Below are 25,223 nucleotides of genomic sequence, written 5' to 3'. Positions count from 1 at the left end.
AAATATTTTAACTTGACACCTCTAACAATAAAATATAGAACTATGAAAATATATTAATTTTACACCACTAATGATATATTACACAATCAATTAACTGATCCAGGTACATAATTATAGTCACGCAAAGACCTATATATATATATAATTAGGAATAAACAGTTCCGATAAAAAATGTAAATTAAAATGAAAACAAAACCAAATCCTACATCAACAGGGTAGGGCAATCCTAAACTTCTTCCAATTCAAAATATTTCTATACGCTAATGCCATTCAAGCTAATGATATCATATCACAACCGCATATACTTCTCACCTGTGCAAACGCTGCATTAATTGACATAAAATGTTGCTTTAATAAACAGAGGATAGGGCGACAGGAAGCTGGCAGCACTGCAGTAAGCCATATACAAGAACATACACTTCTGCTGCAGCCAAGAACAAAGGGAAAAACTACTAATGATACAAATTGACGGGGAGAAAGAAGCATTGGAGAATTGAGTCAAACTTTACAACCTCAACTAACAGGTACATGTGCTTGAGTCTAAAAACCACACTACAGATTTTACAAAACAGTGTTGATATGGAGTGCCTTCAGAAGTGAAGTTGCCATTTGTTTAACCAGGACTTGCCCTCCGGAACTCTGTCCATCTCTTCTCTCCTCAATCAAATTCTGAAGCTTCCGAGGCAGATCATTCTCCACAATCAGTTGCTTTGGCCGGGGGTGATGCTCGTACACAGCCTGACAACAAAAACAACAAAATAAGCAATCAATCAATTCGAGATGTTCAGCTTTTGAGCAAGCTTGTAATTTCTTAAACAGCCTCATGATACATCTAGAGAGCCAAAGGTAAATATCCTAGAAAATGAGCCATGAATATATGAACTGATAAAGCTTGTTTAAGATCTTCAAAATTCCACTAATTTACCAAGTAATGAAAAGACACTCAATCAAGTAAATAAAAACATCTCAAAAGTTCTTCATGCCTATATTATCCAAAGCAACTGGTGACTGTATTCAACACAACAAGCATTATCTTATAAACTCCCCATAGACAGTGCTCGAGTAATATACATACACAGTGCTCGAGTAAACAGAACGTAATAAGGATACACCAAGAAACCAGTTTATGTAATGAGAGACACTCAGGCTGCAGCCAGGAAATGCAAATCGATCATTTCAAAGTCAAACATTAAGGACAAACCTGCTGAAATCTACAAGTTTCTGAATATTCCTATGTATGGAAGTTGACAAGTGACAACTATTCCTCCTCACCCATTAATTACCACATAATATGAAAAAATCTGCAAACCTGAACCTAGAAAAAACCACCAAGCAACCAGCGCACACCCACCAACCTTTCTCAATACAGCAATATGTGGTGGATAAAACTTAAGATAGCTTTTCTACAATGGAACAGAAAGAGTCAAAATGCAGAGATCTTGCAGGTCCCAGAAGTCGAAATCTACAACAATTTTAAGACAGCAAACTACATCAACAGACAAAAAGCGGATTTAAGCCATATGCCCTAAGCCTATGCTGATTAGATGTAAGAATCAGCCAGATGCTAATGTTGACCGAAACTTCCAGCTAAGGAGAGGGTAATCCTGGAGGTTGGTTGTTCCTCAGTTGCTGAAGAGGGTGATGTGGATGTTGGTATTGTATTTTAGATCATTTACACTAAAATAATGTAAATGGTGGTGGTGGGGAGTTCACTACTCTGGTACGTAGTGATATTTTCTTTCAGAAAGGTTATTAGCTCTTATTGAAGTAATTTAGCAGAGGCAGTAGGCAGTCAATCGTGGAGATGGGCAGAAAGAGACAAAGAAAGCTGATTCCATTATTTATTTTAGTGGCCATCTTAACAGAAGATAATGGATCAAGTATGAGTCAAGACTAGGGCAAGTAAGCTGGGTTCGAGAACACGGAAGTTGTACCCCAATTTAACTTTGTGGTTAACTTTCTGTGAGTCAACACTGTAAGGTGAGGAAATAGAACTTTCTACAGGATCCTTTTGTCACAGGCAATCGAACTAATTGAACAAATGCAAAGCTACCTACTAAGCCACATTTTATGAAGTGCCCGATCATTCCAGGCAGAATAAGATTTTAAATGGAATGGAATTTCCCTTTGATTGGTCAAGAAATGAAATAGCTAAAATGCCTAGAAAGGAATACAATTCATTCATTATGACCATGTATTACACTCTGCACTGAGTAACCAGCACTGGTAAGACACACCCTGCAAGTTCAAGCCACTGCTGGATTATGAAATAAGAACATTCAGTGTTCAGTGGACCAAGAAATTAGTTTTTGCTTTAGACTAAGCCTTCCTGCTCTACTATCTTAACAAACACAGAATGCGAACATGCAAATTTCAATAGCTGTATCAAGGATGTCTTTTCATTTACTGAAGCCTAATTCTATAATACATAGCATATACTTAAGACTAAATCTTATGATACACAGCATGCAACAGATGTGGCATATGAAAACATCAGTTACCCACCTTTATTAATTTAAGTAAATTCAGACGCGCTATTGCATCTGGATGATCAAGTCTCGAGATTAGCAATGGTGTCAAACCATTAACTGCCAGAGTAGTATTTATTCGAGATGATTTCCTGCATCACAATATAATGCATGGTCAGTTACCTTCACCGTAATAAAAGCCAAATACAACGTTCCATTACATATAGTTATTTGATACAGCAGATAAATTGCTTGCACATAGCAAACTAACAGATGGATGAATATGTAAAAATTGGACTAATTGATACAAACAGCAAGGTCAATGATCAGTTATATACCCTACTTTCCTGACAGGCAAAAGTACCCATCTCAATGTATGATTGCAAGCCCTTGTATGCCTATCTTCCCCTCTGTGCCTTGAACAGAAGTCCAAGTCCGCAAAAACTATCTTACTTAAGCAGGTACTATCACTAGAGAAGCTTGCCTCAGCAAAACAACCACAAAACACTGCAGCCAATTCTTTCATTCCCACCACCCCTCACTACTGCTGTTGTTGCCAGCAGTCCCTTCACCAGCCCAGCGCCCCACCCCACCCCAAAGAAAGCAAACAAATCTTTTTATTCCCTTGTCCTAATTCTAACAACACATGCGTAATCTGAAGACTCTTATGAAATTAGTCAAATATGCAAAAAGGGTTGGACTAAATAACCTTTATTTTACTGGCAAAGCATCTCGTTTTTAATTTCCATCTTGATGCCAAAGGATTAGCTATACTCATTTCAATCTAAGTGCAAGTCTGGAAACAGCACACATTTAGACAATATATCCTAGAAGTGCTGGAAACTGAATAATGTTCAACGTTATTGACATCTCAATTGACCTTACTATTACTCGAATCCTAACCAAGTATAACAGGCTTTTTCTTTTTCATTTTTCTTCAGCATCATCACTCTGGAAATGGTGGTGTAGATGGACAGAATTATGGATGCCTGCAGAAATAAGTTTGACAAATATATTGTGTTTGAACAATCAGATCAAATTATTTAATCCAATTTTTCTGATTTTCATACACATCTTGTCACTCATAATAAATACCATTTCCTGTCGTATTAACTGCAGAGGTTGATGTCAATTCTCTTTCATCCTTTGATAATCCAAAAGCCCTTAAAATTGGTAAAGCAAAACTGATTCAGTTTGATATCACTTCACTGGTATAGCCACCAATAGATTTCTCAGAGATGTAGCTTCGGATCATAAGAAATGAGAATTGAAACTAAGCAAATAAGCAAGCATTGATGCTAATGTTCAGAAATATAATGAACAGCTCCCTTTTTTATTATATTTACCACACAGGTTCCATATGGATAGCACTTCATGCACCAGATCAAGAATTTGCAAATCCACAGCGTCAAAGATCATAATTTCTACATAGGTAGAAGCCACCCATATTACAGTACATCTTTTTCTCTTTATAATTCTCAATCTTTCCCAAAACGATACGTTAAAGAACCACTTAACATAAATCAAAGGAATTAAATGCTAGTCATCTTCAATTGATTTTATTACCTCAGAACTCAGAGTGGTCAAAGCTAATTCTAGTTAATTATTTTGTGAAAGAATGAAACATAATCAAGATGCAGGGGGAAACAGATAGATACATATGTAAACATATAGACGGCAATGGCATATGTTAAAAGCAAAAATACCACATACGTGATAATTTTCAAGAATGGTTCCAGTATGTGCAAGAAGTGTCGTTCCGAACAGCACTGGAAGAACTTAACCAGTTTTTGGACAGCATCCTTTTTGAGCAAAGCTTGTTCCACTTTCCTGTTTTCATTGTCATGTGCCAAGCATACAGCAAGTGAATCTAAGGCAGTCACAGACCAGAGGTCGTCTTCAAGAAGGCTCAAGTACACATCAAGCCCTCCATGAGCTCGCAATTGCTCCCTTGAATTTCGTGATGCATGGGCCATATCGCATAACAGAGGTAATGCACACTGTTTCAAAGGAGAATCTGACATAATAAAATGCATCAAGTGAGGAATGATCCCGTTTTCTGCAGCTTGTTCCTGTCTCCTCTTGTTAATCTTGCATAGGTTGAATAGTGCATTGAGGACCTTCAGCAAAACAACTAGTGAGACAATGTCATATGATGAGTAAGGTTCAAGTACTCAATAAATGCATGAGAACCCAACAAATAAAGCCCACAAAGGTCCCATTCTTAAATTTATAATACATTACAAGCTCCATACTCAACTACCTCCTTTCGTACTAAGAACTAAACAAGATGTATCAACCAAAAAAAAAGAATTTTCAGTTTATGCACCGGATGTGATAGATAGCACCCCATAAATATAACTTGCACTTAGTTGCATGCCAAATGTAACAAGAAATTGCATATGTCTCTCTTTGTTGGTGCATTAGATGATTGTCCTTTTAAACAGAATCAAGCATACAGATACCTTATTTTGCTTTATTTGAGTCTGTCAAAATGCCTTTCTTTTTGGCTCTGCCCAAACCAAGTCTTTTCTATTGGAGATCTATTAGTACATGGTCAATCATCAGAAAGTTTGTCTTTTTATTAGTATATTATACTTCAACTGCACATAGAAATAAGAAAGGAACAGGCCCCAAATGCCTGCCCCCACTGAATACTCAGAAGAATAAACATCAACAGCATCAAGAAATATGAAAGAACAGCTATAAATGTCCCCCCATGGCCATCACCCATAAAGTATTTTCAGTCTAGAGTAGCACTTAGAAATATTAAATTGTATAATCACTTTATTTTCCAAAATAGGAAAAAAAGTAACTGGCAAGAATGTATACTCACCTCGTGATGGATTTGTGACACAAAGGCACCTTCTTTGAGATCAAGGTTTGGGATCAAATATTTGATTGCATCTGCTCTCTGTAGATTTTCTAAGCAATGTGGGTCCGTTGACAGATGATTTATACATTTCAACAGCTACAAAAAGAAAACGATAAGAAGTATTACCATGATAGAGATCAAATGCAATGTTAAAACACATAAAATATTCGGCCGTACCTTTAGAAGAATTGGGGGCTCTATCTTATTGAACATCTGAAAAAGCCGACTAAGTAAACTTTGGCTACACATGTAAGATTTGACTGCCGTGTCTGCGGCAGCAAACACAAGTAGAAGGTCTGCTACCTTTTCCAGATACTCCCGAGCAACATCAACATTCCATGGGGATACCATATGGGAAAGTAGCCCAGATGATGTTGCACTCCCTGGTCTAGCATTTAAAACTCCTGAACCAGACAGCACACCAGATGCTCTCTGTGATGCAAGTCCAGAAGTGGCTGCAATTCCTCCATTTGTTGTCAGAGGACCTAACTTCTTATTAGTTGCCTTAGGTGAATTTCTAGGCAACGAATCCACATTGGCATTTTCCCTTCCTCGCCCAGAAACCTCTGTGCAGAGACAAATTATTAGGGTTATAATATATAATGGTGCTCAGCTTAAAGATTAAAGTCAAGTAACCACAAAACTAAGGTCAACTCGGAATACAGCACTAAAGAGGAAAATATAGCCCAAGACTTCAATGATGACAATAATCAGAGCTCAAAACTCCATTGTAAACTATCACCTTCAGATAGTGTTTTTTGGGATATATGTCTAACATTTAAAAGCATAAGGTACAGCCTTCATCTTAAGAGAACTATACTAAAAAAACAGTTATGATTACCTGCGAATTCAGCCATCAAAAAATCAAGTCCATTTGTCTTCTTCTCACTAGATGCATGTAAAAGAGGCAAAACACTTTCATGTTTTTCCATCCCCGTAAGATGCCGTACATACTCAAGCTGACCAGAGAAATGGCGTGATGGAGGTTCTTTATCCAATAAACTGAGAAGGGGTCGAACATTCTCTTGCTGGCTACCAGTGTGAGCTGATGATCCATTTGTTGTCATATCTGCTGATTTTGGAGCCCTATCTGTCGACGTTCTATTTGCTGCATTCGCACCTCTTTGCTGCTTTAGGTCAACATCAGCTCTAGAAGTTTCATTCTTCAATCGGTCAACACTTCCACGATCTCTAGAGACAGCTGAAAGATAATCCCTTACTGCAGGACTGGATCCTCGGTCCAAAGATGGAGGATCTGTCACTCTTAAAGCACCTGAAGCCTCCACATTAGCAATACTTGATTGAGGCCTATCGGCATCTGAAGGAATAAATCTTGAATCAGGTGATCGCGATACTGATGCTCGAGAAGGTTCTTGTAGTCCACTTTGTGATACCTGGTCTCCTTGCTTAACAATAAGGTTATCAGGCTGGTCACTCCCATAAAGTGAGTAATCCATCTGTACAAATGGAGAATTGCTAGAATCCTGAGTATCATATCTTGGTTGTGGAGGTAAACCATCTGGAGTGACCCCACTGCCAGAAGCTATAGAAGCTAGACGAGTTGACTCATTCAAACTATAAAGGGTGTTAATAAGTCTAAGTAATATCCCATTCTTGGCAGCTATACGACAAAAATCATTTCTAGAGGTGGACTTCTGAAGCTTGAAAACCTGCCACATACCATCAATAGCCATATGGACCATTTCCCTGAAATCAGAGCAAACATATTAATTAGTTTATGAATCTATAAGACAAAAATTCAAAATGAGATCATAGATATTCAATTCAGGAAACCAGATGTGCAACCAGTAAAGAAACCCTTAAACCTAAATGACTTTAAAATTTAATAAACACAAGAAATAATTCAATAGTCTAAAACTAGATGTAAAATGACCGAAGTGTTCACAGATAGCCACAGCAGAGTGTGTAGCGCTCAGTCATGCAAATTTAATAGATTTCTACTTCTGAATTAAAAAGCAAATGAATGTAGTTGTCTTCCTGCATAAAAATCAGAACTCAGAGCAACAATAATAGCATTTTTTTAACAGATGAAGCTGCTACAGGAAGCCCACATGTGCACCTTGTAAATATGCCACCAACAAGATTTGCTTATTATATCCTGGCTTAATGCTGGACATTGAACATGTCTTGAAACTTCACCACTTATAATTTTCAAACTTGAATACTTTCTCCATTCATGCATAACCGATCACAAGAATACCAGTTACAGTACCTATTATCCAAAGAGGAATCCTTCCAGTAGTATCGGCCATTTACTCCACTTCCCTCCAATTTCATCAAGTGGTCATGCTAGTTGATCGATTTGCAACGTGAATTTAAGCAGCATGATTTCACAAACATTATGCATATGAATTTAATATGGCCTTCAATTAATGGATGTGATTAAAATACACATTATCCATAGAGAAATGGAGTTCCACAGTTCACTCTAAACAAAAAGTATTGAACACTCCCACTTCATAGATAATCGTTATCTAATTTGCGGATATACTTAGGCAAGAATGATCCAACATCAACAGCATGAGCACAATTCATGCAAGTAAGGTGTTGATATTTCTGGTAATATGGTCCTTATTTGTTAATTCACATGAACATAAAGAAATATGCTGGTGTTTTGAGATGGCAGAATTTGGCTTTTCAGCTAGTAAGGAAAACAATGTGAGACTTCGTTGCAGGATGATAGTTTGAGGAATTTAATCAGATAAACGTTTGGTGTTGCATTCACCATTTAGGTTTGATGATGCAAATAGCATGTCCACATAAATATATTGACTAACTAATGCGCAATCCTCTCTATATATTTCTTTTATAAGCCCTATTTTATTAGTTTACAAGTACAATATGCTCCATCACACAAAATATGTTGAGGGCTCACTGGAACTGATTGAGTTGATTAATTCCTTTCCCTAACCTAAAATCCTGATTGAAGATTAGTAAAGTACGTCCAATAAAGAGAATTCAAGAGTAGCAATAATAGTGACCGGAAAAACTATTCAAAGACCAATTAAGCTTTCATAAGCATGAGCATGCAACCAGCCATCAAGCTTCTTTGACCAGGAGAAGTTGATTGTTCAAATATACAACTCTTGTTCATAAGACAAACCACCGCTGTCACAGCTGGTGGGGTTGGCATGGACCTCCTGCTCATGTTAATAACAACAATATAGAAGATGATTTAGTGCTTGGGATGTGTCTGTAGCCCCCAAAACAACAATCATCCATCTTCAAAGATGCAAGAGGGTCACTGGGAAATGAATGAACAATGATCCGGGTAATGGTCTCTTGGCACTGATTCTGCTGAGATAAGGTGCTATATCTTAATCATGCTTCTCAATCTAAAAGGGCAGAGCAGACAACAGAAGACTAAAACCAGTCTCTCCCCAGTAGCAACATATCAGCATAGTGCCACACCCAATTTCCTTAGACACTGAACTAGGCACTTATCCAAATCCAAAAAGGATGTAAATTATTGCCGAAAGAGAAAATATGTAAATATTTAAAGATAAATTCTGATCTAAAAGCAATTCCTACTGGATAAACAGCTCATGTTACCCTATGATTCCATTAAAAGTTCACATAGGCACCATAGAGTTAATATAGAACAAAGAGGGCAATTACTAACAGCTATCAACCACTAATCATTCACCAGAATTGTAACAATTGTAACTTCACATAGTTTGCTTAGCATATTTAACTAGAGGTAGTTCATGGACTATCTGACTTGCATTACGGCCTTCAATGAATCTAAATAAATACCGACTCTAAGCATTCAAGTTTCAGTAACTTTGGTACAAGTAGTTCCAATAGCCAAATAGCTTTGCAAGAATAATCAACCAAAATTAAGTACTTAAATTCAAACTACTGACCTATATTTTGCATAGTCAGCCTCTAGAAATCCCACCAGGACGGGTATACCACGGCAAGCAATAAACATTTGCAATGTTAAGGAGCTGGAGCAAACAAAGTGTTTTATCACATACATGAAAGCAAATCAATTTAGGTACAGAATAATACCAGGGAGAAAAAAATTAACCTTGATTGGCAGAGTTGCTGTAAGAAATATGCTGCTTCCATGCGGACTTCCCGGGGCCGGTCATGCACAGCAAAGCTCATCACAATTGGAATCTGGAATATATTTTAGGGTAAGCCATTTGTATGATCAAAATAACAATCTAAAGATTTACGGCTCAATGATACTTTCTTATCTAAGCAGATTTCCTTCCTGTCGGAAAGTGGGTTGAGTTATGAAGAAAAGTAGATATCAATCACAGACTGGTAAAATTTGCTAATTAAAGAGAAATTGATTCTCATCCCTCCTATACGCCCCATTACTCTGACAGAGAAGGACACGAGTTGTAATCAAAACCTGATAGCTCATATATATGTTGGTTATTTGACACAAAATGGAGAAGATAGAAATTACAATGATTAATGCGGTATTTATTTCATACTTAAAAACTTTCCGCTTATAAGCTGCAAATCAAGAACTTCAACTCTCACATCCAAAATCGGTCCGTATCGATACTCGATTTTCTTCTACGAAACAATTCCTTATCTACTGGCACAAGACAAGAACCCTAGTTCAAATACCTAGTAGAACACTTGTGTGGCATCTTAAGTAACTATTGGGAAAGTCATACAAAAAGTTCCCTGTAAATGGATATTGAGCAGTCACAAGATGCACAAGACAATAATAGAGGCAACACCAAGTATCTAATAAAACCAGAAAAAAGTTCGTTAAATAATCAAAAAATGTTTTTCTATTTCAGAATGTTACCTGAAAAAGTAACTTTTTGCGATTATATATCAATATGTGCATAAATGACCTGAAAAATTCAATTATTTAAGTACTACAATTATGTTCATCCATATCTTCTATTTCAATTATGTTTCTCAATTCTCACAACTTTATAGACAAAGCACCAGGGTGTAATAAAATCTCTGGATCTTTTCCCTTTTGTATCTCTTACCAAACAGAATATACTTCAATCACTTGCTTAAGTTTCACTTTATCAGGTACATCAATCAAAAGCATATGACATCCAACTGGTTAAAGTTAGGGCATGTCCAATAGCATATAATTGGAACGAGTTTGTTGAAAGAGGATTTAATTGGATCCCACAATTAATACTATCAAATAGGTCTTACAAAATATGGATATCTGAATTAAGGATTCCGTTACTGTTAGTCTAGTTTTTACTAGGTCACGCTTTAGATGCAAACTTAATCCTTTTTATAAAGTAATATATTAAAAAGTTCACATGCTTGCATATTAAACATTAAGTAATTGGTATGGTACTCATAGAAAATCCAAACTATTGCCCCAGCATGACAAATTAAAGAACTCCCCATTTATGGAGCTTAAAACTGACTAAGCAAATTCATTCTAAAAGATCAAACGGGTATAACATCCTTTTAATCTTGTAGAGATCCAATCAAGAAACCATAACAGCAGATCTATCCTTGCGCAAATCCATAAGTTCTTTCACTATCCAAATATACAATATGGATGAAAGTTAGTGATTCAGGGTGATTAATTTAGCACAGTACGATTAATAAAGGTGGTTAAGTTAGACTTAGTGCAAATGAAGATTATGAGTAAGAGATTATCATGATATTGAAAGTGGGATGAGAAGGTAAACTTGGCAAGTAGAGCCACCAATATGGCATCATTTGCAACTTTACCATCTCTTATATCAGTATGTCATGCCACATGTCATTTCCAAGATATGCGGCAGAGATATTGATAAGTAAGCTCCGATTTAGCTTGAGGACTTGCAATACGTGATGTTTGGATAAACAGGTAACAACTTTTGTTTTGGGAATGAGACTGAACTTATCTACACCAAAATTGTATATTGGTTGATCTATTTAGAGAAAAGAAAGGAAAAAAGAGAAGCCAGTAGAATAGGCAGTAAAGAAGATGATTTTATCAAGATAATAAGTAATTGCCCAAACTGTAAGAGATCTTCTTCACTTTATATATTGTTCCAGTTCATAAGGTATTTGGTTTACGCTCCAATATTCAAAGTTTTGTGGTTACCCGTAGACACATCAATTTCTATTTTAAGCTTGATTTCCTGTTGATTTTTTCTGCTAAGTTCACTTTAAAAGGTAAAATCAAGATGTTTCCTACCAGACAGTAAATGAATGCACATCAAGATGTTTCCTACCAAGAATGCAAATCGACAGATTCAATGAATAGTTGTCATAATTGAACATGTGAACAATGAAATGAACACAAAATGTTCATGTGAATGGGAATTAGTTCTGACAGAATGCTAAGGGCTTTGTAGATCTTAAAGGGTTTACCATCCATGGTTATTAGCATAACATGCCGTACTTGCACAGAACCCACACAAGTACACAGCATCTAATATTTAATGGTTTTACAGTGAGCTATTTGCTTTGACTCTCATTAGAAATTATAATTAGGAGTACCAAGCGTGTGAAGCCTAAGAAGAAAGCGTACAAAGAGAATACAGGACATTTTGGGTAAACTAAGTTATGTGGGAAGAGTGTTTTGGGAGGGTGCATTCAACAAAGTGCTGTCTCTTTGCAGACATGGGTTGCATTTATAATCATCACATTGGGTGACCATTTGACGGACGTAAGAATAATTCAGCTCTTTCCTTTTCTTTACATTTCATTTTGGATTGGGGACTAACAAACTCCTTAATCTTATACAAGAGAACAAACAAAGAAAATCATGGATCCCATTTGATTGCTTCTATTTGTTCATTCAAGGGCACCGTTTGGTATTGGCCTTCTTTCACGCTCACTAAAGAGAGAACTGCTGACAACTTAAAAAGAAACTATAAAAGAGAAAATTGACATGCTCTATGGGTTGGCGTGGAGGGGGACAACTAGCACCAAAATGCTGAAGAATAAAGGGGACAAAAGTAGTTCTTTTGTTCATCATATCTTGCATACCAGACAAAACAAATCTTGTCCCTTCCATCATACCATGCATGCGGCAAACCCTCTATTAGGGCCAACTACATTCCAAGAAGTTACCGTAACCATCATTTGTAGCCCGTTTGAAGTACACAAGACTGGCTTCTGCCATTCCATATTTCTCCAGAGCTACATGTTTTCGTTTCTTTATGGAGGTTGCAGCATAGCACGGACAAGAAAAATGTGGTGCGAATGGATTTGGATGGAAATTTGCGCACCCAAAAGAGTTAATGATGCAGACCTCATTTAGCTGCTCAAATGTCAGTTGAACATATCATGTTCACAACACACCTTATGGCACACTTCACCAAAGGGCTATGTTGATACAAAAATTGGGTCAGCAGCCAAAATGGTTCCAATTAGGAAACAAACGATCAAGTGGTTGTTGATTCTTAGTTTGCGAAACTTCTTATTGGAAAGAAAACTGCCTGAGTGCAATGCTGATGCATTACATCAAGTAAAGAGTAGTAATTCCTGCCCATTGGCACAATAACCATCATGGATACCAGAATATTATATGCATTCTAACATAGCTAGATGTGAGCAATAAATTGGTATATTGGATCAAAACATTAGATACAGAATTCTTCAATCTTTTGCCTTTTCCATGTTCATTTTTTTGGAGGGGAGGAGAGGTGTTAGGGTTGTTGAAGGGGACAAAAAACTGCATACTGACGGGATTCACCCATCAATATTCAATAACATTTTAACTGCATCCATTGCTATATTTATCTACTAATTGCCTTCATGATCTTAAACCGCACACGCCCACACAAAGAACTAAGTAGATTTGCATTTGTAGAATACTTACAAGACCAACTAGACAAGCATTCTCCTGAAAATCAGTGTTATCTTTGATTATTTGGTTCAGAACTTGGAGCACTGAACATATGACCTGCAATTTGGAAAAACAATAACCCATAGTGGAGAGAGGAGAAACAATAAATATGTGCAAATAAAACAAGAAAGTAAAGGAAACATTGATCTTCATGCAAAGTACATACACGAGTTCTCGGAACCTCAAGCAGCTCCATTAGAGGAAGCAAACCATGTTGTGTAATGAAAAGAACCTTCTGCTCCGGTCGCTGATGAAAGAAAGTAATCAATTTCTGACACGAAGATACAATCACATCTTCTGGTTCTTCTGGCCTTAGCAATGACACTAATTTGCTAAATTCTACTGCCTGTAACACAGAAACCCATAGCACTTTCATTCTTCGTGATAATGAAAGCACATAATCAGGAAAGGACTGAAAGATATTGCGGAACAGATGATACCACAACTCAAGATCAGAAATGAATAGATCAAATCCCATATGAACAAACAGATCATCACACCATAAGACTGGATAAAACTCCCAAATCTTAATGTGATATCATGCCAATTTTTTATGGGGCATATGGTGCCTATTTGACTCCAGGAAGCACAAAAGGATTTAAGAAGTGGCCATTTTGGATGTCAATCATAATACATAAAATAAGATCACTCCTTGTCTCACAAATATATTAAATTATTAAATCACTTTTCTCATGTATCAAAATTACTAATATTGACCCTTTACCTTAAAAACTTAAAGCAGCCAACATGTTCAATTTTTTCATTTCTAGAAGAATACCGTCAAAATACAATTTAGTAATGAGACAAAAGCATCAAGAGAAAATTGTTGCTTACAATCAGCCCCTCCTACAATAGTTACGAGAAGTAAGCAACCAACAGCAGTTCAAATAACATAATAACTGGATATTTTTTAGTAAATTATAATTTTATTGGCTTATAACTTAGGTATGGAAAAAAACACAAGGAATACATGAACATGAAAAGCAATTCAGAAATAGGCAGAAGAGTACCTGAAGGTGAAAGAGATTTTCGGCAGGCAATTTATCTTCAAATCCCTGATAAGCAAACACGGCATAAAACAACAATTAGAGGCATTCAATTAAGAAAGCAAGCAATCCAGCTTTACCTCAATCTTACCAGAGTATCAATATCAATTACATCTTCCTTTAGAACACCCATCACTAGACGAAGTAGGTCACCACCATTTGCCTGCACTGATTCATTTTCCATTTGCTTTTGAGCGATTGTAGCTCTTAATTTTGTAGCGAGGTCATTCTTTCCACTATCAGAGACTGCATTGCCTTGAATTATATGTGAAGAGGAGGCAGAAGTAGAGGCTTCAGCCACTCTGTCCTCCAGGTTCTCCAAGGGATGAAATAAATCATCCAAAGAAGCGTCACCTGGAGGATCACTGAATCTACTAAGCTCATTTCCTCCTGAACCCAATGGTGTCTTGACAGCCTACAGGAGACAGTCAATTTATGATTAGTATAAAAGCATCAATAAAATATGAATAAACAATGGAACAGTAATCATAAAGGGAAATACAAATGTTGGAGAGAAGTGCCAAGAGTAACATTTAGCTTCTGAATGGACATACAACTCAGGCAACTAGGTCTGGTTGAAAGCAACTCCAAGAACCAAAATGGGGTAAAACTAATATTTTTTTAGGCCAGGCAGCTCTAGGCATCTTAATTGAACAGAAGATATGACCAACACCAATTTCATATTTCACATTAGCATTAGGTCTTGATTGCTTTTTCTGTGATACGACTTGGCTGTATAATTACAGACAGCCATTTAAATAATTATAATACCAAAGTGGTATAAGTTAATAATTGCAGACAGGATGGGAACCCGGCCAGCAAATAGCCTGTGAATGAGAAGGCATGGATAACATCTAAATACTCACATTTTAGGGCGTTTTGGTGTCATGTTAGATAAATAATTGCAACTATTTCAGGCTGAAATTCATATAATAGTAGAAAACGAAAAAAGTGGCAACTCAATTACTGCACAACCAATGACTACCTATTAGGTAGGAAAAATAGATATTTTCAGTCTTCTAGCTCGTACAAAAGCATAATGTCAAAACATATGCTACACAAACAAATTAATACGCACAGAACGAGGAACAGATACAATCAACTCAGAATCTGAGTGTTTATGGGAAGAGAAATAGACATGTTGTCTCTTCTCATGTCTAAAATGACACTACAAACGTGACATAAGTACAAGTAGTAAAATGGTTGTGTAAGAATGAGGTGCCTTATATATTAATAATTTCTTCAATGTTCATCTATGCCTGTGCATATGTCATATACCATCTAAGATTTAATAAATGTATTGCATTAATAGTACTTTATGTACAAATTGAAATTTGTGATGTTTGAGGATAAATGGAACTTCAAACAGAGACTTGACTGACATTTAAAAGAAGCTAAAGCAAGTATGAAGATGCCAAAGATAGAACTACATTAATTTACAATACATCAACTTTTTCATTCTTGGAAAGTGGGAAGTATTTTATATCAGTCCAAAAGAATAAGGAAAAAAGCTACAAGTTGGAATAGTTTGATAACCCCATCACATGGTTTAAGCTCTACCTGAGAGCATAATATGCCCCCATCCTAGACCTAGTTGTAATTAACTTTGGAACAACTAAAGTAAAAGTATACTTCATGACAATTTATGGTCCCCTCAATGAGCTTGAATCAATATCCAAGTAAACATCCAAACATCCTCTGTGATCATCAGAGTTGAAGAAAAGTTGGACAATGAAAATGTTCGTATATGGAATGAAGCACTAAACAAAATAAATACTCAAAATTACCTTCAGTGAGCTATCATCTTCACTGTTTTGACAAAAATTAAATTTGTCATGCTCAATAGCAACTGAACTTCCTTGCTTTTCAAATTTTCTAGCTACAGCATTTCTCTTTGTATTTGCAGCAGGTTCTACTTCACCATTTATTAGCACTTCGGCCTGCTGATTAATGGGTGGCGTGTTCTCAGAGAAATCAGAAATTGATGCCTCATGACTATCTACCAATCCATTCGAGTTGTCTTGCATGGGTGACTTTTCTCGGATTCCAAATGTGGGAACTTGATCTGAAATCACATCTTCCTCAAGGTTGTCTCTCCTTTCCTCAGCAAGATTAGCATTAGAACTATCAACCTCAGAAGATTTGCTGATCCCAGAAGTCTCTGATGGTTGCAGCTCTGTTTTACATTCCTGAAACACATAAAAAGCTTCTAAAATTGTAAAAAATTGCGTAGAGAATCACCTTTTAAAGCAAGAAAAAAAAGTAGGGACTGCATACTCGAGTCATAGTGGCAAGCATTTTTACAGCATGTGAAGGTTTCAAACAACAATTACTTACTTCCTCAGTAGAAGAGACTTCGACATTACGCCCTTGTTCACCAGTGCTTAATTCAGCATCATTGGACTCAACTCCATCAATGTTTCTGCAAAATTGCAGGAATTCATATGCTCAAACGTTGCTTCATCCTAATGCCGACTAGTCAAGAACTCTAATGGCAGCAATGAAGACACTCAAAAGAAGTAACACCAATAAGGGAACCCCATGCAGTTGCTTTACAGAAGAGCAACACAAAAACAAAGAATATATTTCACCACTGAACCACGGACCAACAGTTGGATGTGGCATAGGAAAGACAATCAAATAAATGCTATGAAATCAGGAGGAAACCTGTTGCTGAAACTATTCCATAGGTCATAAAACCCATTTGTATAAGACTACAGCAGATCTCTCATCTACACATTAGAAACTTGGAAACTGATGCCGAAGATTATACAATGAAGTCCAGGACAAATTTGAATATTCCAGTCATAACAAGAACCATTAGGTATTAAGGTCAGGGGTGAGCATATGGAGCAGAAAAGAACAGAAAATACCATTTAGCAGAGATCAACTAGTCTAAGAGTTGTAAAAAGATTGCAACAGAGAAACTTTTGGCTTCCAGGACTAGTAGTAGCTTAGTTTAACAGACATTATACGGTCTACACCCTAGTCAGTCAAAAGCAAAAACTCATGCACACATCTTCATTTCAATGTTCCTTAGAGTAGTGCTTGATCCTAATGTTTTGAAATACTAAGAAAAACTTCCTCAAACAAATAGCATTCAGAGCAGTAAAAAGTCCAGCTTAATATGCTTAACAGAGGTAACAAAGATAGTTTTTAAGAATAGGGGCAAAAAAATCCAATTATTTCTGTCTGCCTAGTGAAAAAGGCAACTGTCGTGAGTAAAAACTAATATATGCAAGCATGCATGTAATACTGCATTACCGGTAAACTAACTACAATAGAAAAGGAAACAATCCATGTTGCTGTAGTTTTCAATTAAAGAGTGTAACATCAAGGTCATTGACCAAGGTGCAGAATGGGCCGGGTCAGCCCAGGACCGGCACGGACCAACCCGAAAAAGCCTGGCCTGGGACATGACCACTACTGTTTAGGGTCGGTCTTGGGGCTGTCCCGTGTCTTTAAGTGGGCCCCAATTGGATCCATTTTTAAACCCAGGCCCAGCCCATGGACCGGCCCAGTTGAGGCCCGGACCAGGCCCCAATGTGCTTGTTTATTTTTTTTAATGATATTGAGGTTTCCTTATAAGCAATTACTTAAATTTATAATTGTCTTTAGAACTAAATAAATAATAAATTAAATCACACAAAAATTTATATATAGAATTATAATAGTTAAGAATGTATAATGAACTTTAAAAAACAGGCCCAGCCCAGGACCAGGTGGTCTTGGGCCACTGGCTGGGTTGGTCCTAGGTATTGATTCCTGGGACCAGCCCAGTCCCAAGTGGGCCTGGCCCGAACAAATGCATTTTTTTATTGGTTCGATCCGGTCTTGGATTGGGTTACCTAGCCCGGCCACTGTGCATCTTGAGTCATTGATAACAATATCAAAATAGTGGCTCCAGCATACAAAAGAACCCCAATTTTTTTCTCCATTTTATTGGAGAAAAGAGATGGACGTTTAGCATAGTCAATGTATATGCAAAGTGACAAATTTCATAGCTGTCCTATGAGCAAATAAAAAGAGAATGAAGGAATGACTGCGCCAGAAGGCACAGACAAATTTGAGAAAATGTGTGCGAATCTACCTTAGAGTTCCACTATGACGCAAAGAAGTTTGCAGAGCACGTCTTGAGTTTTGAATCCAAGGGTGTGAAAGTAACGTCTTAGCATCAGGCCTCTGCCTAGCATCCTGAATGTCAAATTAATGTCAAACAACAATATAGAATGCACCTATATGACGCAATGTCTCCAATCACAGATAAAAACATGCAAATATCCAATTTCCTAGGTTAAGTAAGATCATATAAAGTAAAACAATCTAACAAGATGTCCTCAGTCACAAAAGAGAATTTAGTACACAACATGTGATGTGACCTCAATACATGTCTCTAAAACTTCATACTGAAGCAACCAATGGAAAGGGAGTAGAAATGTTAACCCAACATAAATATCTTCTTGCCTTGGCTTCCTACAAGAAGACCCATGATGAAGGTGGATAACATCTAATATGAGTAGAAACAAGAAACTATGGATCAACTGCTGACAGCAAATCAGGGGCTGGTGCCACCCACTAGTGTGAATATCAACTTTAAAAGACAGCACGGTACATATCGATGGCAGAAAATATCACACTTGATAAAATTGAGAAGATAAACTCCTTTTTGCCATTTTATTCACTAAATATTCTATTTAATGGGGGGGGGGGGGGAAGGCATACACAGACCCACATAAAGTCAAATTCATACCAGAATTAACTACTTCAAGTGGAGCTCTAAGGACTCAGTGCAATGGTAGATTTTAAGTACATAAATGGCTTTCTGGTGATCATGTCTTAGCACTTTGATTGTGTCCTTAAATTGGGATGGAAAGTTGGTAATCATTTCTTAGCATCTACAATTTATCTTCACTGCTATACTTAAGCAACTATGTTTCATCCAAAACGATTTCACTTGCAATATAGAAGAAGCATTACAGATATCAAGCTGTACATCCACAGAAAGAGTTGCAGGATCTATCAATTAAGTCAATTTCTATTCAGAGAGAACTGGCCACTTTGTGATCCACAAGGCCTACTGGAAGCACAGTAAGGCAGCAATACAAATAAGCAGAAAGAATTGGCTTCCACATTGTACCTATGCCTTGAGGTATAACTACAAAGATTAACAAGAAATGAGCAAGACAATTTTCCTTCCTATTCTTTCAAATGAATATTATTATGATTGAAAAGAGTCATACATTTCATATTCTGCGGCTTCTCTTTAGGATGAAAAGAGAAAAGGATGGATGGGGAGGCATCAAAGGAAACAAGAACATGCTAACCTACTTCTCCAAGATTTATATTTAGGTAAGTTAGCGGCCAATCACCCACTTATATTCCCCACTTCTTCCAGGTAACTTTTCTTTTAGGTAAAAATGATCAGCATGATGGATGTGGAAGTACCAAATATTTTGTCTCTACATTTGAGAATATTATAAGAATATCCTTGGAGTTTCATTTTGAATCCAATGATGAACTTCGCACCTCCCTTTCGGAAAAGAAACACAAACATCGAGAGGTATCAAAAGAAATAAACAACAGCAGGACCATTAAGATACATGTCCAAGAAAACAAACAAAAGACAAGTTGAGAAAAATCATATCACCAATAAATCACACTTAATTTTCCTGCTGACCTTTTTAAAGCACTGAAGTAGGAAATCAGTAATAGCTGGGGAGAGACTATCTGGAAGTGGAGGATGTTCATCCTGGAAAACAAGAAATTAAGTGCAAACTTTAAAGAAGTTACAGTATTATAGCTGAAACAGACTCAAAAGATTTGCCTAGTTTTGATTGCTTAAATATTCCTTTTTTTTGTTTTGTTTTTTCCATTATTTCAATTGGTTATGGTTAGGATGGGAGACAGAAGAGGTAAGATACATTAAAAAAGGACCTTCAACCATGAAAATGCAACATCTATGATTGTTCACGGCTATCCCACTATATTGGATTCAACAAGGATAATGATAAGGATTACAATAATGCAGACCTGATCTCTACCTGTACAATTCTAAACAGGGCAGGCATGGGCTGCAGATCATAGTAAGGTGGAATACATGTTAGAAGTTCAATCACAGTGCAGCCAACACTCCAGATATCAGATGCTGCACAAACTCCTGACATTTCAATGACCTGTAGTAGGACAACAAGAACGCAGAAGTCGGACTTTATATACCGCCAAGCATTACATAAATGTGTAATTTACTGAACACCGTAGTCATTGTGCCAAAGCAATTACAATATCCAGTCCATTGAATTAAACTTGATCATGGCTTTCTACAATTAAAATAATCGACCAATGTTTAATAGTATGAATGAAAAATAGAAGTGCTAAACATACACTTCATATGCCAAAGAATTGAGGAGATAATGCATTTGAATAACCACAAAATTATTAATTATATATCCCCTATCACATGATTGGTTCAGTTTCCATTTTTTTTTAGAATTAACTGGGAATATAAATGTTGCATTGCTCCGGTATTTATTTGTGGGACAAAGTCTTTTCTTGCTTTCCCTTAGTACAGCTCTGCTGATTTAACGCCTCCCCAACAAAATAAATTTGCTCAACGGCATTATCACAACAGTATTCCAAGGAGCTACTTGAAGGGACGATTATTTGTCCTTTCATCAGGAATGGAAGAATGTAAAGAGAAAAGGGTGTATCAATAGCGACACATTTTTCTCTTCCATAGTAGCAAATTGCTAGTTGCATTCACAAAAGTTGTGAAAGGAAAAATCAAACTGTTAATAGATGGATTCAAGCTTTTCTGTTAACAAATTCATAGTCAGGTTCAAGTATTTCATCCTGCTATCTGCTAGTCAATTTCGGTTAAGATCTTTCTCTTTCAATACAGTCCCATCCCTTGCTCCAATCCTTTCTCATTACTTTCACCAAGCTCCATGCTTTCTTGCCATCAACCAACGGGGGATAGGGGGGAAGCAAATATATAAGATTAAAGAGTGTTTTCAACAATTCTGCACCATAGGTTAATGTCCCTCATACTTCAGAAGAAACCTTTATATGGGACGTTGAAGGATTACGGTCAAACTCCCTACATTGCTTTGCATACCCAGCACAAGCGAGGCTATAGAGCAACTGACAAAGAAGACAGACAGACAGAGAAAACACACAAACAGACAGTGTCAGAATTTTAGATATGTAAAGAGAGAAACAGAGAGGAAGATTTACGTGGTTCAGCCATACAGCCTAGATCCACGAGACAAATGCCCAAAAGGCTAAATTATGTTATTTTCTCTTAATATAATTCAGAGGATATAACCTTCACCTAGGATTACATATGTCAAAAATGAAAAATGGAGGAAATCTCATCAAAATCAAAACATATAAATACCACAAGAATCGCTTAGATATTATTGTGATTCTCTTTGATTGTACAAGAATTTGGAGAATCAATTCTTGATTCTCAAAACTCCCCCTCAAGTTGACCATGGAGATCTTGATGGGAGTGTTCCACTTGAACAATATAAGTTACCTCCTCAGTGCAAAGCCGGAGGAGGTGACCATAGGTCAAGCCAACATCCCACATGCTCTTGAATAGAAAATTTCTGCACTCTTGGGCTTGCGAGGGGATGCCATGGACACACATCCAGAGTAGTATAAGACAGCGACAGCCAGTTTGGTGCAAAACACAAGTATAAGGGCACTTAGCCCATCAAAAAAGGAGATGGGCAGACAGTTTAGGTTAGAACACCATCAGTAGTGGAAGAGCACTTCGCCTACCAGAAGCAAGAAGGCCGATCAAGGAGACCGACAAACCCCCAGTATAAGGGCACTTAGCCCATCAAAAAAGGAGATGGGCAGACAGTTTAGGTTAGAACACCATCAGTAGTGGAAGAGCACTTCGCCTACCAGAAGCAAGAAGGCCGATCAAGGAGACCGACAAACCCCCCCCCCCTTTTTTTTTGATATTTGAGATACCTGTCAGAGTTTTGGATATGTGAAGAGAGAAACAGAAACGAAGATTTACGTGGTTCAGCCATACAGCCTAGGTCCACGACAAATGCCCAAAAAGCTAAATTATGTTTCTTCTCTCTTAATTTGAACATATAACCTTCACCTATATAACTATTTATATAGATGAATTACATATGTGATAATGGAAAATGGAGGAAATCTCAACAAGATCAAATCATATAAATATCACATCAATCACTTAAAACATTATTGTGATTCTCTTGTGATTTTACAATTATTTGGAGAATCAATTCATGTTGAGCATGATTCTCAACAGACAGAATTAAACCTAAACTGATGTCAAGTACAATAACAACACATCCAATGTTGATCACAAAGTTCAAAATCAAAATTAATTGGTCAAACCTGAAGCAGGCAATTTCATTTCTTTATCTGCTAGACTAACTAGATTTGGAATGAGAAAATAAAGCATTTAGCACATTTTGTTATTCACAGAGCCTTATGATATTAACCCATGGACACTTTTCTGTCTTGAGAGAAATCGAGAACTCTCACTTTTTGCTCTATCATAAATTTCTGCTTGCATGTATGAAGCAGAACCTTTCTGTTCTTACATGCCCCGACCTCATAAGGTAGTCTGATGAACAATGAAAATTCAAACATAAAGAGTCAAGCCAAATCATGTGCTTTAAATTCTTGCACCTTCTATGCAGCACAGAACTCACCGTGTTATTTATCAAACCAAATTAGAGTAGATAACTCTAAAAGTCTGTTGCAAACTTACTATTAACAACATATCTTCTGCCTTTGTTTACACAACCTTAAAGCAGCCAGGTCATGCGGTACCCAATGAAGGAAAGCAAAAGCAAGAAAAATTTTGATTTCAATTTAACAAAAACATATGATAGAAAGAATGCCAACAAGTGGAGCTAGATATACCTCAGGGGCCATCCAGTAAGGCGTTCCAACAACCGAATGCGTATTAACATCTGCTTCATTAAGTTTTGTTGCAACCCCGAAATCTGCAAGTTTGACAAGACCCTGAAAGTTTAAGTTAGATCAAGGAACTTGCAGTTCAGCAAGCTTGAATTTTCATTCACCAAAAACAATCAAGAAAACAACAACAGCATGTGTTCACATATAAATAGCACAAAAGCAATTCAAGGAAACAGAGGCACCACAACATGAGGAAATTCACTCAAAAAAATAGAAACAGTGACATGGTATTTGCATCAAAAACAAACAGAATTCTTATTAATATTTGTGACCAAATTATCACAATACCATAGAGAAAAGTCAGATCATTAGAACATAATGACATGCAGAAAACAAGCAAGAAGAGACAAAGATAGCATAACAAAATTATATGTACCTCTTTAGTGGTCAAAATATTTGCCCCCTTGATATCCCGATGAATTACACCTTGTTCATGTAGATACACCAGACCCTCCAATACCTGAATACAGCATGCTGCTAGATATTTAAACCAAACAAATTAACAGAAATCAACTGATAAAGTTGAGATCAGCTCTCAGACCTGGGCTATATAGACAGCCACCAAAGACTCTGGAAAAGGCCCAAATTTATTTGGCTTGATGATGTTTGCAAGTGAACCGTTCTCCACATACCTTCAAATCAAGATAAATAAAGACTATAAGAATCGCTTCTTGCTTGCCAAACAGTTTCAAGTAAGTCGAGAACATAATGAAGAAGTTAGAATCGTAACATACTCAAGTATAATGTGAAGATGACTTTTTGTCTTCAATGATCCAAGATATTTCACAATATTTTTATGATTCAGATTCTGCAAGAAAAAAGGCCGGGCATCAATAAGATTACAAGTAGAAACCACATCATAGTAGTATATTCTATTACCAAAAGATTTGCAGCATTAAAAACCAAAAGAAACTGTTGAAAGCATATAGCATACTCTCTGAACACAAGTTCAGCAATATCAAAAAGTTTGGTCAAAGAGATCATAAGTTTTGCATGCATGAAGTCCTGAAGAATCATGAGACTACAAAGGATCAACTTGCAGTGAGAACAAACATTTGAGCACAAGTTCGCTACCATTTTTGATGAAATGTTAAACAGTGTGAATTATAAGGTTGGATTTTCCTACGCTGGGAAACCTTAACAACTTGCAGCTAATTCATGTGGGTACGGTAATTTTATAGTACTAAAAGATGCAAGAACTCCAAATTTGCTGTACTAAAGATGCTTTGCAAGAACACCAAATTTACCTTTAGCAAATCGATCTCTTGCTGTCACATTTGCATCACCAAACGAGAAATTGAGTTACCGAATAGGACAGAGAAGCAACAAGCAGTGAGTCAGAATTCAGGAAAACCACTACCAAACATTAATGAAATAAGTTATCCAGCGCGGACTCAGTCCCATTAACAAGACTAAACATAAAGCTCGGAGAAGATAAAGCAACCACAACTAATAAAAAAAAGGAAATATCGAGACCATAATAATGTTCAGATCCTCCTGAGCAATATTCTCCAAAGAGACTTGCTTGATCGCAACAAAATCCCCATTCTCCAAATCCAAACCCTTGTACACTCTCCCATAAGCCCCTTTCCCAATTTCATCTCCAAGCATCTGCAAGCAAAACCATTCCTCAAAAACATCTTGCAACTGCAAATAACAATAGAAAGTGTAATAATAAACTGAACTCCGAACTGAACCACGGCAATGCTTACATATTTGTTGTCAAGGGTTTTGGATTTGTGGAAAGCAGAACTGGTCATTTGCCGAGCCATCTCCTCGCGTCCGCACGACTGTTAACCCCTAATTCTTGACTACTTCTACCTCCACTTACATTCACACATTGTTAAAATACACATACATATAAGAAGATGTGCGAGTGAGGTGCTGGAAGGGTATTGGGCGGCGAATTGACGGTAGAGAGGAGGAGGGAAGAGTAATTTATTGAGGAGACCGCGGCGGAGAACTCTGGGGCTGCCCGGAGGAGGACGGAGGCGAGGGTCCGGATTTTCCAATTTCTTATTTATTTCATTCTTTATTTAACA

The 25,223-nt window shown here is 36.9% G+C and overlaps 1 protein-coding gene across 2 annotated transcripts; it reads right to left on the bottom strand.

Annotated features, from left to right (window-relative positions):
* Positions 1 to 302: 302 nt before the first annotated feature.
* On the bottom strand, positions 303 to 25,223 carry LOC105156093 (MAP3K epsilon protein kinase 1). 2 transcript variants are annotated; one of them, XM_011072134.3, is made up of 24 exons: positions 24,894 to 25,223; positions 24,658 to 24,792; positions 24,429 to 24,449; positions 23,916 to 23,989; positions 23,723 to 23,813; positions 23,558 to 23,641; positions 23,125 to 23,226; positions 20,247 to 20,378; positions 19,883 to 19,954; positions 18,296 to 18,399; positions 16,543 to 16,627; positions 15,993 to 16,394; positions 14,297 to 14,620; positions 14,170 to 14,214; positions 13,326 to 13,505; positions 13,133 to 13,216; positions 9,398 to 9,489; positions 9,231 to 9,314; positions 6,185 to 7,050; positions 5,521 to 5,909; positions 5,305 to 5,439; positions 4,182 to 4,588; positions 2,506 to 2,620; positions 303 to 738 (listed from the first exon to the last, which is right to left on the bottom strand). In XM_011072134.3, the coding sequence occupies exons 1-24, from the start codon at positions 24,951 to 24,953 to the stop codon at positions 562 to 564; spliced, it is 4,260 nt and encodes a 1,419-aa protein (XP_011070436.1). In that variant the 5' UTR covers positions 24,954 to 25,223; the 3' UTR covers positions 303 to 561. The 2 variants fall into 2 exon arrangements, with proteins under 2 accessions (XP_011070436.1, XP_088733561.1); XM_088877435.1 differs by lacking the exons at positions 23,723 to 23,813; positions 23,916 to 23,989; positions 24,429 to 24,449; positions 24,658 to 24,792; positions 24,894 to 25,223 and having other exon boundaries at positions 23,125 to 23,207; positions 23,558 to 23,620.

The sequence above is a fragment of the Sesamum indicum genome, linkage group LG2, assembly GCF_026168435.1.
Source record: "Sesamum indicum cultivar Baizhima isolate 11 linkage group LG2, ASM2616843v1, whole genome shotgun sequence".
Classification (NCBI taxonomy): Eukaryota; Viridiplantae; Streptophyta; class Magnoliopsida; order Lamiales; family Pedaliaceae; genus Sesamum; species Sesamum indicum.
This window is presented reverse-complemented; position numbering and strand designations above follow the sequence as displayed.